The sequence below is a fragment of the Procambarus clarkii genome, chromosome 53 (assembly GCF_040958095.1).
Source record: "Procambarus clarkii isolate CNS0578487 chromosome 53, FALCON_Pclarkii_2.0, whole genome shotgun sequence".
Lineage (NCBI taxonomy): Eukaryota > Metazoa > Arthropoda > Malacostraca > Decapoda > Cambaridae > Procambarus > Procambarus clarkii.
In genome coordinates this window covers 27,180,172-27,193,716 of record NC_091202.1, presented here as the reverse complement: position 1 = coordinate 27,193,716, position 13,545 = coordinate 27,180,172, and the positions used below count along the sequence as shown (strand labels likewise).

Genomic DNA, 13,545 nt, shown 5'->3' with positions numbered 1-13,545 from the left:
GTTCATGTACTTGGTAGATAACATGACCTGTTAACTCTACCAATAAAATGTTAATACTGTCGTCATACTTCCAATCAGATTTTTTTTCAATGCATTGTGCTTTTGAGAGTAGACTTTGTTGAAGAGGAAATTTTGTCTGTTAGTGTTTTATCATGCCCTTGCAGACAAAACAAATTTAAATTAAATAAAGTTATGGGCTTCCTGAACTTGATGTGTGTGTGTACATTGTAGTCAGCCCCTTGTGCTCAACTCGATCCTTATGTGCCACAATTATTTGTTTTAATTGCTCACAGATCAGCTAAATAGATTACCTAAAATATATACTGTATTGAGTAAAGAAATGTTGACAGGTGATTGGAAAATATTTTATGCTTACATTGTAAGATATATAAATGATTAATGCTTCCAGTCAATAGGTTATTATTGTTTGTTAATACCATGACTAAACCACCTCTATAGAAATATTCCTCTTGTTGTTTTTTTGTTTTGTTCTGATTTGGTCGATATTTCAGGAATGGCCTATGCACTACTGGGTGGACTCCCTCCCATTACTGGAATATACATGGCCTTTTTTCCTCTTCTTGTGTATGCATGTCTTGGCACTTCACGACATTGTTCTGTAGGTATGTTTAATAATTTTGCGAGTGCTGCCTTAAGCTTTTTTAGCTTAAATTTTGAAAATATTATATACTTTATTTTTTTAAGCAAAAAATAATGGTTACGCTTAATTTTAACACAATGAACTCGCATTAACTTGATGTATCTGTGAGAAAATCGGTAGGAGTCCTGAGGTGGATTTGAACCCACTCACTTGGTACTCCCAAGCTAGCACCCTAGACCACTATACCATGACAGTCAAAAACAATGCAATCTGGAATTCAGATAAATCCACTAGGAGTCCTGAGGTCCAAACCAAAGCTCAAGCCAGGGGTTTTACACGTTGCCTTCCACCCCCCTGTGCACTCTGTCTCTGTGGTCAAGTAGTGCACCTCCAATATTTCTCATCAAATGCACAATGAACTCGCATTAATGTAATGTATCAGGGAGAAAATCAGCAGGAGCCATAAGCCATCACCGAGAAGCATTAGAGGTAAGCTACCGAACCATAGCTTGAGTGCACGGAGGAGCGGGGGGTGGGGGGGGGGGAATGTGTGAAACCTCTAGTTTGGGCTTCGGTTTAGAGCCTCAGGACTCCTATTGGATTCAGCTGAATTCCAGATTGCACTGCTTTTGACTGTGTAATGGTATAGTGGTCTAGGGTGCTAGCTTGGGAGTACCAAGTGAGCGGGTTCGAATCCTCCTCACGGCACATTTGTTTTTTGTTTACAAGAAATGATTACATATTGTATTTCCATACATGTTTTATAATGGTAAAGTTTTGAGAATGTAGTTGTAGTTTCATGACTATATTTTGAGAATGTAGTCATGAAAGTGAACATTTTTACCACTGAAACTGATTGCCAATAATTGAAATGTTACTTCATGAAAATGGCAGCAGTTAGGTATAGCATAGAATTAAGAGTTGATGTATTTATATATAATAAATATAGTGATACAGTGAGCTACTTTGTTACAAATTTTGGTGATTAACTGGATTTCTGATCTAAAATATATATTTTTCCAGTTTAAGTAATTTTCTTCAAAATGGTTTCCAGGAACTTTTGCAGTGGTGTGTCTGATGACGGGTAAACTTGTAGGAGAATTGGCTACAGAAGAAAATGGAGATAGCTCGCTCCCTCTTGGCAACATTACTAACAGTCTGCTTGTCAACTCTACCCAGAAATATACTGCAAACGAAGTGGCAGCAATTGTGGCACTGATGAATGGAGTTGCAGAGGTATGAAGGAATTCTGATGATTTTACAGTACAGTATTTAATGATTTGAAATATGGACTCCTGTGCAAATATTTACAGTACAGTATGTAATATGTTTAAATCTCACACAATATTTGAGAATTTACTAGGTTCTTTCAAATGATTATTACTTTTTTTTTTTTTTTGATATATACAAGAGTTGTTACATTCTTGTACAGCCACTAGTACGCGTAGCGTTTCGGGCAAGTCCTTAATCCTACGGTCCCTGGAATACGATCCCCTGCCGCGAAGAATCGTTTTTTCATCCAAGTACACATTTTACTGTTGCGTTAAACAGAGGCTACAGTTAAGGAATTGCGCCCAGTAAATCCTCCCCGGCCAGGATACGAACCCATGACATGGCGCTCGCGGAACGCCAGGCGAGTGTCTTACCACTACACCACGGAGACTACTATATTCCCCTTGTTAAACTATTTTGTATTTACTCATACTCTGGAACTAACACAAAGTCAAAATAGAAACATTGCCTTCTTTACCTGATTTACCTGAGTGCCACTAACCCTAGTGGCTTTGACGAGGACAGGAAGCCGGCGGCTTGTGCACAGTTTTGGAAGTTACAGCTTTGGTGGGTAGGCTGTTCCATAGGTTAATAACCCTGTGGGTAAAAATATAATTTTCACCCACTGTGGTCGATTAAAACTTGATATCATTGTATTCCAGTACCATGCAATAATCACACTGCTACTGTACCCCATATTTAATAATTGTTAAACTGGAATAATATATATTCTCTCACAAGGCAGATTGCTTTCCTATTATTACTCCAAATACTGTATTCTCAAGTCTTTACAAGCAGGCCAATAAACCGGTTGATAGAAGAGAATTTATCCGTTAACCTTGAATTTTGTCATTTTTTTCAGTTTCCTCTTTCTCATATACAGTACTGTATATTGAAAATCTCATGATAACATTCCTCATCCGGATTTAAATGATAGGATCAATTATAGTTAAACAATAGCATATACAGTATTACAAGGTTTTAAAAACTTACATTTAACAGTTTGGCATGTTAAAAATTTTTTTTTTTTTTTTCAGATAATTCTTGGTCTGCTGCAGCTAGGAAGTCTGTGTGTGTTTTTGTCAGACATGCTGGTGTCGGGCTTCACTACAGGAGCAGCAATTCATGTTCTGACTTCACAAATTAAATACCTTTTTGGTATCAAAGTCCAGAGATACAGTGGGCCATTCAAAATTATATATGTAAGGAATTTTAGACTAACGTGATTGTGTATTACTGTACCTTTAATCTGCAATTAATTATGTGTTTGCTTCCCACATTCAGAGAGAAATGTTTTATGTAGTCTCCACTAGCAAATATCTGTTACAGTAGATATGAACATAATAATTCTCTCCTTACCTGGTTTAGCTTGATTACTACTGGTAAAATAATTTTATACTAAAAAAATAATCAAATATTTGAAGAGTATTGTGAACACAAAGTAAATTATACAAAACTTTATTTTACCATTTGTGATGAGAGTACTGTACAGTATAAACACTGTAATGTAAAACATTCCTAAATAAATTGTCTTGTTTTTAACATTTGCAGTACTATAAGGCATAAGAATGTGTATTTTTTCAGACATACAAAGATATCATAGGCCAACTTCTAACTGCAAATCCAGCTGCCATGGTGATTTCCGGAGTAACGATAACTGTTCTGGCTTTCAATAATGAGATTGTAAAGGTTAGTAATTATTTTCTTTTTACTGCACTGTTCAAGACTTTATTGTTGACCTCTTTACATCACTGCCATCATCCCTTTTCTCACTTGTGTGGTGGTAAGGCATGTTACACCCCCCCCCCCAAAATGAGAATGTAGGAAAACGAACTTAAAAGATACAGAATCAGGACATTCAATTATTCATTCCATTTCCATGCGCCCAACCACTTAGGCTGGACGGTAGAGCGACGGTCTTGCTTCATGCAGGTCGGCGTTCAATCCCCTGACTGTCCAAGTGGTTGGGCACCATTCCTTTTGCCCGTCCCACCCTAAAATCTTATCTTGACCCCTTCCAAGTGCTATATATTTGTAATGGCTTGGCACTTTCACCTGATAGTTCCCTTCCATTCCTATACAGCAGCAACATGAAGAACCACTACCAATACACTTGGTCAAGTATTCCAAGTACAGTACTGTAATAACGTGTCTGCATTTTTATTTAGAGTAAAATACTGTCCATGAGTTTTCATAGACAAAATGTACAGGTAATTATAATATTTTTTTTTTTTTAATAAATTTATGTATATGTATATATTATAAAGAGAATTTACTGATTTGATTTCAAAGAAAACTGTTTTTTTCATTGCCAGCCTTGGTTTCGTACAAAAACGAAGCTACCCATTCCTATTGAGCTCATTGCTGTCATTCTCGGGACGTTGGCTTCTTACTGTGGCAACCTTCATGACAATTACGATATAAGAATTGTGGGAGATATTCCCACAGGGTAAGTGAATAATATAAAACAAAAAAATATTCTTTCTTTATTTCAAATTTCTGTAAACTGAAGTTGACAATACTGTATTTGGTAATATAAGTCTTACTAGGAAAATCTTGACTTCAATCTAGAGTGAAAAGTTATTTGGATGACTTAATGCAAGTGATTTTTTTCAGTGTTATCAGATATGTAAAGGCAGGTTTACTGTATATTGTGTTGTAGAGCGTTTAAAGATATGTTATCACTGCTTCTGTTCCACTTTCATGGAGTTGTTTGTTAAAATAGCTGAGGAACAGAAAATGTTTGACGTGCTAGGTTTGGGAAACGAGTGAAAGAAAATGTAAAAGTAAGATCACTTGTACAGTAATGTGGATGGTGTGGCATGAAAATTCAAGAGATATAGCTGTAGAAATGAACACTTTGAGATGTATTTGTGGTGTGTGCGACATAACTTAGTGGTGCGGCTATACTGGGCAGATGGAATGTGGCACGCACTTCGTATTAACAAAAAAAAAAAGGCCGTATTGGCCTTTACAGTGTTAAAACTGCACAGGAATGAAGGAATACTTAAGCAAAAAATTATGACTATTTACTCTAATATCAAAATGAACAAAGAACCTATGAAAAATATACAACACCCCTGAGTTGACATACTTTGCTAGCACACACGAGAAATAATAAAAAGAAATATATATATAAACTTAACACAAAAATAAGGGTGACACTGAAATGAATTACATGAAAACACTTAAAACCTGCACACAAAGACGCGAGAGGCAAGCGACCTGCAGAGGCAGTAATGTTGATTTCCTTGAGCACATGATGAGAGACTGCTGAAGTGACCAAGGTCATGGGTATTTATACCTCTGATGGTGACGTTACAACCTTTGTCACCGAGACTTGGAACGATGAGCCAGCGGCATAACAGGTGGTTACCTAGACGTAACAAGGAACCGGCAGGGCTGGCAGCCTCCATCTGCCTGGGGCTCTTGGGCTGAGTTGAGAGGTGTACTAGTGGTGGTGACCAGACATTCGTCTGGGTTGAACTCCATACCAGTCATAATATGCAGTATGCAGAGTGATGAACAATGAAGGTGAAAAGGAAGAGGCAGTTTCCTCTGCTATGCTGGGGAATTATGTGACAGGTGTTATGAGGGTGAAGTAACAAATGAAAATGTCACAGAAAGATGTAGAGTAAAAAAGTCAAACACAGGATTAAAGTGTGTTTGAGATGGTTTGGTCATGTTAAACAATTGAATGATGGTTAATAGTGTTTAAGTAAGTTAATGAGATGATAAAATACATCCAGAAAAGTTAGAGTAGCTTAGACTATTTATATCGTCCTAATAGTGTTTATTGAAGTTAATTTGGAGTGTCCCAATGTTAGTCTGAGATATTGCAGTTTGAAGTGTGGATTATATGGCTAAAGGATTTGATGTTACATTTGTTTTTTCTATTGTCTTGTGCCCTCTGGGTTAATGCCCTATCACCCCCATGAAAGTGGGAAATGAGGTAATGATGGGGATAATGATGAGTCTGTTGAGTGGGTGATTTTCCCTTTACAGTGACAAATACTTTAACCAAAACATAACCCTGTGTTGTGAATTCATGTGTAAAAGTCTGAGCAGGGTCCTCTTAGCTGCTTCCCAAGCCAGGGGTTCCCCTGCCACACAGCTCACTTGCCAGGCTTTAATATATCCTTTGCCACATGACAGCAATCTTTTTAAATGGTTTTGCCATGTAGTTGGGCAGGGAAAACGGTTGAGAATGAACGAACATAATAAAGGAAAACAGCAGATAGCCTATTGGCTCGTGGAAAGCTGCTCCTATTTATACCCAATAAAACTCACTTGTATATGTACTATACTAACTTATGCTTGAAACAATCCAACGATTCCTTGTCATTTATATTTCTGATATTTTGTTCCATAAATCAAATACTCCATCATTTCCAAAGCCCTTACTCTTTCACTTTTCTCGGGGAATACGGTATACATTAAGCTTTTTTTTAATCTCCCTTCGTAAGAGTGTTCCTGGAATTAACCTTGTCATTCTTCTGAATAACTTGCAAGTAAATTTACATTCATTCTATGGTACGATGCCTAAAACTGAGCTGCATTATCTAAAGCTAAAAATGAAGAACAACATTAAATATCTTATTGGTAATGTTTCTAGATATGAACTGTTATATTTGCTTTATTTGGAACATACAGTACTGTATATAGATTGATTTTTGAATTAAGATCACTACTAATCAAGACTCTTCGATCTTTTTCACATTCAGATTTGACACTCGTAATTGTCCAGCTGACATCTATTAACTTTATCATTACCTGTGGTCATTTATATCCCACATTTTATGTTTATCAATGGCTTCTTTTAAAGTTGGTTGTCAGGTCATAAAATGAAACTTTTTATTTTGCGCAGACAGCGGCGGGGCGACATGTGACATCATACTTGTTTGCTCGTTTTCTGTTGGGGAGTTCTATCCACTAGTTCGGGTTTTGGTAGCAATTTTAACCAGAATAGGGGTTTGTTTTGGGGCGCTTACCTTTCTGGGTGCCTGATCCGGTCGATGGCAGACATAGAATGCTTCCAACCACATGGGGGGTTTCTATTGACCATTGCTCCCCTTGCCTCTCTGAGGGGGCCCGGTTCTGGCTGTGGTCCCCGGTAGGCATAAGAATTCCATACACATGACTGATGCCAAAGTCTGACATTAGCATATCAGCCTGGGATAGCTCTGGGGAGCCTCCGGGACTCACCCAGAAAATGGCATTTCATTACATTCAACGCTGGTTTTTAATCTACCATGAAAGACGGTAATTTTCTTAAGTATCTAAAGATAAACTCTACCCAGTGGCTTCTTGTTTCTAGGCTTGCTTCTCACAGCTGCTTTAGCGGGTGGTCAAAATGAATCAATTCCAAGTTTAGCCTTGTGCTCTTGTTCCACAGTAGTTTGTGACCCTCACCATAATCTTGTCTGCAGTATTCTGCTCCAAGATATGGGCTTTGGGCTTATAGAAGTGGAACTGCCTTTCTTCACCTCTCGAACATAGGATCTCTGATTGTGAGTCGAGAATGAAGTCAACTTAGTTATTCGAGTATTAGTAGCTGTTCTTCTGATCCCTATGATAGCTCTTTGAGTAAGTGTTGTATGGTTTTGTTTCTATTCTGTTGTATTACAGTGAGCCGACACTCAGATGGTGGATTGAGATACTTTCCACTGTGTCCCAGCCCTTGTATAAAGCAAGACCTTTTGAAAAGTTACCTGTCGTGATGGAGCAAAAAGTTGACTAGACCCTGATGTGTGAGCAGTGTCTTGTGTAAATCCTGACCCCTGCCTTGGGAAGCAATAGAACTTGGAAAGATGTTCCCATTCTACCCATTCAACTCAATACTGTTTTCTTACAGATTACCAAAGCCTACACCACCACCTTTTGAGCTTATTCCTGCAGTGGCTGTTGACTCGTTTATCATTAGTATTGTTGCTTATACAGTATCTTTCTCCATGGCTAAGATTTTTGCCAAACGTCAAAACTACGATGTTGATGCAACTCAAGAACTTTATGCTTTGGTAAGATCATGTTTTGCACTTACAGTATCATGAAATATTTCATTCACATAATGGAGTAATCTTTTTTAACAGCTTGTTCAAAAATATGTATTGAACAATCTTATAACTCCTGAGAAAAGAATTACATGCTTATGAAATTCATAAATTGCAAGTTAAGAATTAGTACCGAGTTGCTGTTAAGAGAGAAAATCATAACAGTAGTATTTTGCTTAGTTGACAGTATCTTATCAGGCAGTCTTTTCTACTTAATATTTTTGTATAATTAATATACTGTTCTTTATAGCAATTTAATCAATTAATGCAATAGTGTTAAAAAGAAAACCATTTTAAATGTCATTTGTACTAAAGTTCAAACTGTTTAGTTATGCTTTTGTAATATATTATTTTATTATCATGGTTGTATAGTGTACAGTACTGTAGTTTAATTTGATTAAGTGTGCATGCATGTGATTGTGTAATTATTTAAGTGTACCAGTAGTTATTGGATGATGGCTATGCTTATGGTGTTCTGTCTTCCCTATAATCTTTATCATATGATGCTTTGAAATTACTGTACTGATGGTTGTGTAAATTTTATGGACAGTATTACTCATAAGGGATGAAGAATTAATAAAAAAATGTCTTCAATTATACTTCATTGTGCTTTAGCCAAGTAAAATGATTGAGATTGTGCACTGTAATGTATTGGGAAAACTTGAAGACTTATGACTGATTGATCTGATATAACAAAACAATTCTGAATTATTGTTTACTCATTTGCTGATGTTGAAATGATCTCATTTCAATTGTGTGACTGTATATGGCACACTTTACTGCTAGAGGCATCAGGTAAAAGTAAATATGCCCAAATGTTAAGTGGGTGTTGTGACATGTGCTCCAAATCAGTGATAATCATTGCTGACACCTATTGCCAGTTTTTTTTTCAGTAATTTACACAGTGATATTTGGTGTTCCTTGGGTTTCCAGTTATCAGTTGGAGCATGTTGGTTCTTTCTTTTTGTATAACTGTATAATGTTTGTCAGTTGGTGGTTAACCGAGATATACCCTATTGTCTCCTTATCCCAGTTACATGGCAAGACCATCTGAAAAGTATCACTGTAACAAACGGGTGTTAAGTCACAAAAAGCCTGGTGGTGATTGGGGGACTTAGGTTGACCATACAGTATTAGGCTTTGGCTACATGATCAACCAAGATACCAGCTCATAAAAAAAAAACTTTTATTCCATTCTATATGCCATTTGATAAAAATATTGATTTAAAATAATTAATTACAGGGAGCGAGCAATATTTTTGGATCATTCTTCGGTTGTGCGCCAATAGCCGCTTCCCTGTCACGTTCACTGATTCAAGAAGCTGTTGGTGGTGTTACGCAGATAACTTCCTTCATATGCTGTTCCCTTCTCCTGTTTATCCTGCTTTTTGTTGGACCAGTGTTTGAAAGTCTCCCAAATGTGAGTATTGTGTTCTGGTACATAATTTAGTACGTGATCACCCTACTAATATTTATTATTAGTAGGGTATTTAATATTTATTATTAATTTAATCTAATTATTATTAGATTAAAAATTATATTAGAATGCATTAATAAATAAAAATTCCCGAGCACTCTGGCTGGGATTTGACACAGGCAGGGTGGGGCAACATTCTGCACCAGTGATGCAGACAACTTTTCAAATAATTTATGCTGGATGATGCTGGTGCTAAGGAGATACTGAAGCATACACAATCTAATTCAGAATGTAGACAGAAAAAGTAGATTTGATAATGGTCCAAGATAGACTGAAACATCATCACTTCCTTTCTTTTCAAATGTGTAGGTTGGGTGTCGTGTCCAATTTTCAGCCACATTTTTATGACTTACTGTCTGCATAAATAAAAAAAAAAGCCTTTCTGGGCATAACTTTGCAACCGAGATCATCAACCACTCACAAGGTCACAACAATAAAGCTCAAAGCTCTTGAGGAAAACATTCCCACATTCCACGAAACTACCACCACCATTGAGCCCAAAAGCTAAAGCAGAAGCAGGAACAAATGCAGTATGGGACCAAGGCAACTCGGAGCCCTTACCCCCCCAAACTGGAGGCCAGAAAGAAAGTCACTTTGGTCTCTGCCTCCCATCCCACTTATGAAGAGAAGGGAGGAACAGACATCACTTAGAATGCCAGGGATTGCAGGTGAAAATATGCTGATGATTTGCTGAACACCTGCTGCATCTTCTCAGTCAGGAAGAATAGAGTATGGAAGAGGAAGGCTGTTAAAGCAAAACTGGGTAACTGGACTCCAGTAATTTACCCAACTTGTAATAAGACAGATCCAGAAGAAGATGAATAGACCCCAGCACACACAGATTGAAATAGAAATGTTAAATTCAGTCACCCAGGGAAACCCACATCGGCCAAAAGAAAATTTGCCCAAAACTTAAAGATCCAGTCATTACATGCTTATATAAGAAGTAAAATAAAAATAAAAGACTCTGTAGGACCCTTAAAAGGCGAGACTAATCAAGTTATAACAATGACAAAAGGGCAGCAAATATTCTGAATAAATATATTACATAAGTGTTCACATATGAGTGATTAGACAACATCCCATTACCCACACAAAATAAGAAAGCCATTTAGGGGTAACAAGGTGACATTCTAGTGATTGCCAGACATTTGTCATAACCTACTTGCCCACATAAAGTGAAGTTTTGGGTAATGGTGCATGTATCGGCCCATTTCTGTATTGTATGGGGGATTTGTTGTGTGTGCTGTAACATGTATTGCTTTTGTACTCATTCATAAAGTGTTTCATTGTGGGGTATTGCAGTGTTTTGGTACCCCAATTGCATGGATATCCATGGGTTTCGGTAAATAGAGAGGAGGATAAGGTTTCATACCCAAAACTCGGCACTGATTTTGGTAGCACTTGCCCAGCCGGGAAAATATGTTTTTGTAAAGTTAAATCTATGTAGGATTAACATTATCAGTGTTGATTCAATGTTACATCATGTCATTTGCCCAGATTTGCGTGGGGGAATGTAGATTATGTTTGACATAAGAAATTTCCATATTTAGGTCATGACTGTATTTTGCAAGTGCAGTAGAAATGTGTAGTTTGTGTAATATTTATATCTTCCTGCAATATAAAGTAAAAGCCAGGTTTTACCCAATCTTGTATTTTTCTTTTTTATATTTTTCTGCACTGTACATGTTCATGTAGCTTGGCACACTATGTATCTAGCTCTGAACCCTCTCCTGAAATATTGTACTTAGATGATGATAAAATCTTGGTCAGGCAGAGGAAGAGGTTGTGCATTTAACACAGTACAGGTACTGCATTGTGGTACATCATTACAATAAAGTACAGTACTTCTTATTTTTTCAGTGTGTGCTCTCTTCAATCATCGTTGTGGCACTAAAAGGAATGTTCATGCAAGTGAAGGACTTGAGGCGGGTGTGGGCTGTGTCCCGTGCCGATGCTCTCATATGGCTTGCATCATTCCTCGGTGTGGTGATCATAGACATTGATTACGGCCTCTTGCTGGGCATCGTAGTGTCGCTGCTGGTGCTTCTGGGTCGATCTCAACAACCCAAAACTGCATTGCTGGGTTGTGTTCCAAACACTGATATTTATTTAGACATCAACAAATATTCTGCAGTAAGTTCAATTTATTTGTGGCTAAAGATTAAGACAAGACTTTTCATTAGATTTCTATTACCTAATGAAGTAAATAAGTTTGCAAAATTACTGCATAGTTAAAAATCATTAAGTTTTCAACTGTGTGCTAATACAGACATTAACTCACTTTAATGAACAATATTGGGCATTTGTTATATAGGGATTTTGTTCAAACCCTCAGATCCCTGGCAACCCCCCCAATAAAAATATATTTCCATTTTTTTTTAACCATTTTCAGCACCTTGGTTGCTGCTGCAAGACATTATGTTAATATAAATGGCAAATACAGTATGCAAATGTTATAATTAACAATAAAATTAGATTCAGCCAGCCAAGGCAGCTCTGGTACTTGAAGATCATGTCTTGAACCTTCTGTTTGGTAATTTTGTGTATAGGCAAAATTTGTTTCTGATAATGATACTTATTTGGAGATTATATAATCTCTAAATAAAGTCGACTCTAAACCTGATGCTTCTGTTCATCATTGTCAGCACTTTGTGCTCTGTTCTACCTTTTGTAATTTAATTTGGTTAACAGGAGAGTTTTTGGTATTAAATGCAATAAACCATTGGTTTTGTCACATTAATTAATTTTGGCAATTGTTTATAATTTCTTCTAACAGACGGTACAAACACCAACAGTGAGTATATTCCAGTTTAGAGGACCGATTCACTTTGCAAATAGCGAATATTTTCGTCAACAATTGATGTCAGTCACTGGCCTAGTACCATCAGCCATCACTGTTGCCAAGTTGGCCCAAGAACAACAGCTTCAAGCAAATATCACCACACAGGAGGTAATGGTAGAATGTGTACTTCAGTAGATATTTTCTAGCACTTAAAACAATAGATTGCAGTTTCTTAAAAATAAATTGATAGTTTCACAAAATTAAAGTTTTTTTTTTTTTTACTTTAACCAAGTTCTGCTTTCTTAAGGTATCATGCACTAATTTTTCTATACTTATCTTTAATACCCTATATAATAAATCCCTGCACATTTGCTGATGTGGTATTCATAAATACAAATCTTATTTTTGTTATAAGTGCAATTCCTTCTGATTTGATCCCCAAAATCAGTTCCTAAGGTTGCAGCCTTCCCCTCTCTTTCCTGGATAAGAATTAGTCACCTTCATTTTGTTGGGGGCTGCCTTTTAGTGGAGAGTTGGTAGCTTATATTTGCCATGACAGTATTTGTATCTGCTTAATTTTGCCTATGGTTCTATACATTCAATCAACTGGTGTATAGGTTCCTGAGCCTATTGGGTTCTATCATGTTTACATTTGAAAGAGTAAGGAGTCTTTCTCACTTCTTGATGCAATCCATTTTTTCACTACTCTGACACTGGAAAAAGTTCTTTCTAACAACTCTGTAGTTTAGGCACTTTTTTTACATGTTTTCTTTGCTTAAATATTAATCAGGCTAAATAGCCTGGCCTTGTTTGTTTTATGTGAATTATGTATTCCCCTTAGAATTTTGTACATGGTAATCATATCGTGATCACCCAACCATTTGGGTCCCGGTTTGTTCTTGACTGTCGAGAATTCCGGGTTCAAATCCGGGCAGGACAGAAATGGTTGGCCACATTTCCCATCGCCTAATGCCCCAGTTTACCTAGCAGTAAATAGGTTCCCAGGAGTTAGCTTGTTGTCCTTGTCCCTTGATGCAAAAGGTTCGTTTGACTATTCTTAAGATTTGGTTGGATATTTTTTACTGCTGTTCCCACTTGTGCAACTGCATGGATCCTAACATACAGTACATATTTTAGGCATGTATTGTTGTTTCCTCAAGAATGAACCATTGACAATTCCCTGGGATGCAACCGCACAAAAGTTGCCTAACTCAAATACATTTCCATTTAGGATGTTTCTTTGCTGTCTTTGTTTTAACCATTGTTTTATTCATTCTACTATTTAACTATTCCATGTGCTTACAGTTTCTTTGCCAGTCCTTCATGTGGTAAATTATCATAAGCTATAGAGAAGTCCATA

The 13,545-nt window shown here is 36.9% G+C and overlaps 1 protein-coding gene across 4 annotated transcripts in view; it reads left to right on the top strand.

The window, feature by feature from the left end:
• LOC138352374 (prestin-like) overlaps positions 1 to 13,545 on the top strand; it is a 64,833-nt gene that overhangs the window by 40,487 nt on the left and 10,801 nt on the right. For all 4 annotated transcript variants that reach the window (XM_069304832.1, XM_069304831.1, XM_069304834.1 and 1 more), the window contains 9 exons: positions 513 to 623; positions 1,656 to 1,837; positions 2,911 to 3,075; positions 3,458 to 3,562; positions 4,189 to 4,322; positions 7,728 to 7,890; positions 9,167 to 9,343; positions 11,264 to 11,536; positions 12,180 to 12,353. In XM_069304832.1, coding sequence (XP_069160933.1) covers positions 513 to 623; positions 1,656 to 1,837; positions 2,911 to 3,075; positions 3,458 to 3,562; positions 4,189 to 4,322; positions 7,728 to 7,890; positions 9,167 to 9,343; positions 11,264 to 11,536; positions 12,180 to 12,353 — 1,484 coding nt within the window. The remainder of the gene's footprint in view (positions 1 to 512; positions 624 to 1,655; positions 1,838 to 2,910; positions 3,076 to 3,457; positions 3,563 to 4,188; positions 4,323 to 7,727; positions 7,891 to 9,166; positions 9,344 to 11,263; positions 11,537 to 12,179; positions 12,354 to 13,545) is intronic.